The 4,037-nt window shown below is 43.6% G+C and overlaps 1 protein-coding gene across 1 annotated transcript; it reads left to right on the top strand.

The window, feature by feature from the left end:
• On the top strand, positions 1-3,427 carry LOC119287183 (receptor-like protein EIX2). The gene has a single exon (XM_037566706.1). The coding sequence runs from the start codon at positions 35-37 to the stop codon at positions 2,003-2,005; it is 1,971 nt and encodes a 656-aa protein (XP_037422603.1). The 5' UTR covers positions 1-34; the 3' UTR covers positions 2,006-3,427.
• The last annotated feature ends 610 nt before the right edge of the window (positions 3,428-4,037 follow it).

Genomic DNA, 4,037 nt, shown 5'->3' with positions numbered 1-4,037 from the left:
CTGTAGCTAGCTGCTCTTTCCTCGTCTAACCAATATGGCTGCCAAGCTTGGGCATCTCGCCCGAGCCGCTGCAGCAATACTCTGCCTGTTGATTTTCCATGTAGCACTGTCTGATTCCCTTGCTAAGGCGAGTGTATCAGGTGGGACTGGAACCTGCATCAGCTGGGAGCGGGATGCGCTTCTGTCCTTCAAGGCAGGCCTTCTCGACCCTGCTGGCCGTCTCTCGTCATGGCAAGGTGAAGATTGTTGCCAGTGGGAGGGAGTCCAGTGCAGCAGCAGAACAGGCCAAGTTGTCAGGCTCGACCTCCGCAACACCTACAAAGATGGCAACAACAAGTACAACAGCCTGAACTTGTCGAGAGATGAGATGAGCTCTTCTTTGGCTGATTTGCAACAGTTGAGGTATCTTGATCTGAGTGGGAATAACTTCAGTCGCACAAGCATACCTATGTTTGTGGGCTCTCTGGAGAACCTAAGGTACCTCAACCTCTCATGGTCAGGCTTTGGTGGGAGAATACCTTACCAACTCGGCAATCTCTCAAATTTGCAATATCTTGATGTTAGAGGGAATAATTACTATTATCTTGATAGCAATTATTCCAACCTGTATGTGGTGGATCTTGCATGGTTGAAGCATCTCCCATTGTTGAGTAATCTTGACATGAGCGGTGTGGACCTCAGTTCTGTGAGGGATTGGTTCAACATGGTTAACATGCTTTCTTCTCTGAAAGTGCTTCGCTTAGAAGACTGTGGCCTTACCAGCACGGTGTCTGATACTTCAAAAGCAAACCTCACACATCTCGAAGTCCTTGATCTGTCAGCCAACCTGTTTAACACATCACTAGAACACAGTTGGTTTTGGGATCTCACAAGCCTTAAGGAGCTTCACCTCTCCCAGGGCGAGTGGCATGGACATATTCCTCAAGAACTAGGAAACATGACGTCCCTTGAAGTCATAGATTTTAGTAAAACTGATCTTCTGGGTTTGATACCAAGTAACTTACAAAAGTTGTGCAATCTGAAAGTGCTAAATTTCGAAGATGTCAACATTAATGCAAGCATTGGGGAGTTTATGGATCGATTTCCTAGGTGCTCATGGACTACATTACAAGTGTTGTCATTAGCGAATACAAATTTGACAGGAAACCTACCAATCTGGATTGGGAACATGACCAGTCTCAGTGATCTTTTAGCCAGAGAAAACATGATAACTGGTGGTGTACCACTAGGAATTGGAGCACTTGGTAACTTGACAGATTTGGATCTCGGCTACAATAAACTTAATGGTGTGGTCACGAAGGATCATTTTTCTGGCTTATTGAGTTTAGAGTCTCTGGACTTTGAAGGCAACTCCTTGAAAATTGATATTGAACCAAATTGGGTTGCTCCTTTTAGACTAAAGAGAATAAACTTACAGTCATGTTCAATGGGGCCCCGTTTTCCAGGGTGGCTTAGATGGCAGACCGACATGGATTCTGTTCTTCTTGATTATACAAATTTGGATGATGTTATTCCTGATTGGTTCTGGGTGACATTTTCCCGAGCTCAGTACTTGTACGCACGAGGAAATATGTTGCGTGGTTCATTACCGGCAAATCTACAGCACATGTCAGCTTTAGCTATAGCCCTCGGGTCCAATAACCTTACAGGTCAAGTTCCATGGCTCCCTATAAATATATCATTCTTGGATTTGTCTTCAAACTCTTTCTCAGGGCTATTGCCAGTAGAGCTAAAAGCTCCATGGATCATGGAGTTGGATCTGGCAAATAATGAAATTACAGGTACTATTCCATCATCTATGTGCCAATTGACTCGTCTGGTACGGTTGGATCTATCAGGGAACAGTTTGACAGGAGATGTTATGCAATGCTGGAAGGAGTCAGATAACAATTCTTCAGTGTCCAGCTTAATCTCTGCAGATCAATTTGGTTCCTCAATGTATAATCTAGCTTTGAACAACAATGATCTCTCAGGTGAATTCCCTAAATTTCTTCAGAGGGCCTGACAATTGATGTTCCTGGATCTTTCATACAATAGGTTATTTGGATCATTGCCAAAGTGGTTACCAGAAAAAATGCCACACTTGGAAATCTTGAAGGTGGGATCAAACATGTTTAGTGGTCATATTCCTAAGAACCTTACTTGCCGTGAAAGTCTTCATTATTTGGACTTGGCCCATAACAATATATCAGGAGGCATACCATGGTCGCTATCAAACTTGAAAGCAATGAGGGGAGTGTCTAAGAATGTGATAGACTATGTTTATGTGCACAGCATGTCAGTAATCACAAAAGGCCAAACACGTGAATATAAATTTCAAACCTACCATCTACTGGTGTATATTGATATTTCATGTAACAGTTTAACAGGACATATTCCAGAGGAGATAAGTTTGCTCATCAGGCTCACCAGTCTGAATTTATCAAGTAATCAGTTGATAGGCAAAATCCCAAATTAGATTGGTGATCTAAAGCAGTTGGAGTCCCTCGATCTGTCCTACAACAAGTTTTCTGGTGAAATCCCATCGGGTTTGTCGGCTCTAACCTCTCTGAGTGACTTGAGCCTATCACACAACAACTTATCAGGCGCTATCCCATCCGGGCCGCAGCTGCAAGCTCTCGACAACCAGATCAACATCTACATCGGCAACCCCCATCTATGTGGCTACCCTCTCTCCAAGAACTGCTCTGCTAGTACTATTGATGCAGAGCAAAGTGTCAACCATGAAGATGCAGATCATATCGCGTATCTCTACCTTGGGATGGGCATAGGATTTGTGACCGGCCTTTGGGTTGTGTTCTGCACCATGTTATTGAGGAGAACCTGGGCGATTGCCTACTTTCAGATCATTGACAAGCTGTATGATGAGGCTTATGTGCGAGATGCTATAACTTGGGCTCACCTGATGAAGAAAACCCATGATGACGCAACGTGAGGAGCCCGTAGCAGGTGCAGCTCAACTGCTCAAGACTTGTATGTTAGTACTTTGTAATTTGAAGACTAAGCACTACTATGGTGTGTGTACTGCTACTACGTACTAGTTTCTGGTGCTATTATGAGTTACCTGTGAAGGGATACTTAATGTACCGTAGCACGGTATATTGTATGGACTGATTGGAGCGGAAATGCAAAGGAGCGCTCGTCCTCGCCTGGTCACGGTATCCTCTACCGTTCCTTTGTCATCTGGATCAGACATATTGTACGTTTGTGGGGCAGAGCTCAATTTAATGTTGCACCAAGTTGGCCCAGATGGCGCAATAACTTCGCCGCTGTGGCGCTGGACCTGACGGCCGGCTCCATCTTATACCCGCGGCCCAGTTCCAACTCAGGGGAAGGATCTCGTCATGCGCCATCCATTAGTTATGTACGAGCTGGAGCTATAGCTGGGGCTTGGAGGGGCCATTGCTCGCCTGGTCGTCTATGCCCATCGTGATGGTAGCTCTTATTTTTATTTTTATTTTGTGGGGGTAATGGTAGCTCTTGTATGCATGAAACAACACAACAGTCCATCAGTCTGCCGCTTTTTCCTCCCAATGAGGTTCGAAAAATCAAACATTTGAATTCCAATCTACTTCCCACTCTCCCGTCCAGCCAGACTCAACAAATGGAACCATCAACCATGGATCCATGGACGATTTTTGTGAAAACCAGTCCCACAATTGGAAGAAAATTAATGTGCTGACAGATAGCAAAACAGAAAGAAAAAAACAGGCGAGTTTGCATTCCCAGATTTCTTTCCCCAAGACTGCCAGGAAGCAAGTATTTTTCTAAATTTTCCATTTGCGCACAACAAAATTATATAAACGTGCCATTATCAAGAAAACATTTCTTTTCTTAAAGTTGCCATCTAACCATGCCAATTTCTGTAATGCATGTGTTTTTTTTGGCATTGTACCGTGGTAACTTAAAAATATATTGCCATGGAAACTTAAATCACATGCTAGTTAGTATCTTAGAGCATGAAATTTTTATCTTTTGGAGCATAGTAGGAATTTTTCTATTTTATGGCATGGCAATTTTATTGTTTAGATCATGAC

The sequence above is a fragment of the Triticum dicoccoides genome, chromosome 4A (genome assembly GCF_002162155.2).
Source record: "Triticum dicoccoides isolate Atlit2015 ecotype Zavitan chromosome 4A, WEW_v2.0, whole genome shotgun sequence".
NCBI lineage: Eukaryota > Viridiplantae > Streptophyta > Magnoliopsida > Poales > Poaceae > Triticum > Triticum dicoccoides.
Note: the sequence above shows the minus strand (reverse complement) of the source record. Positions and strands in the feature narration are given on the sequence as shown.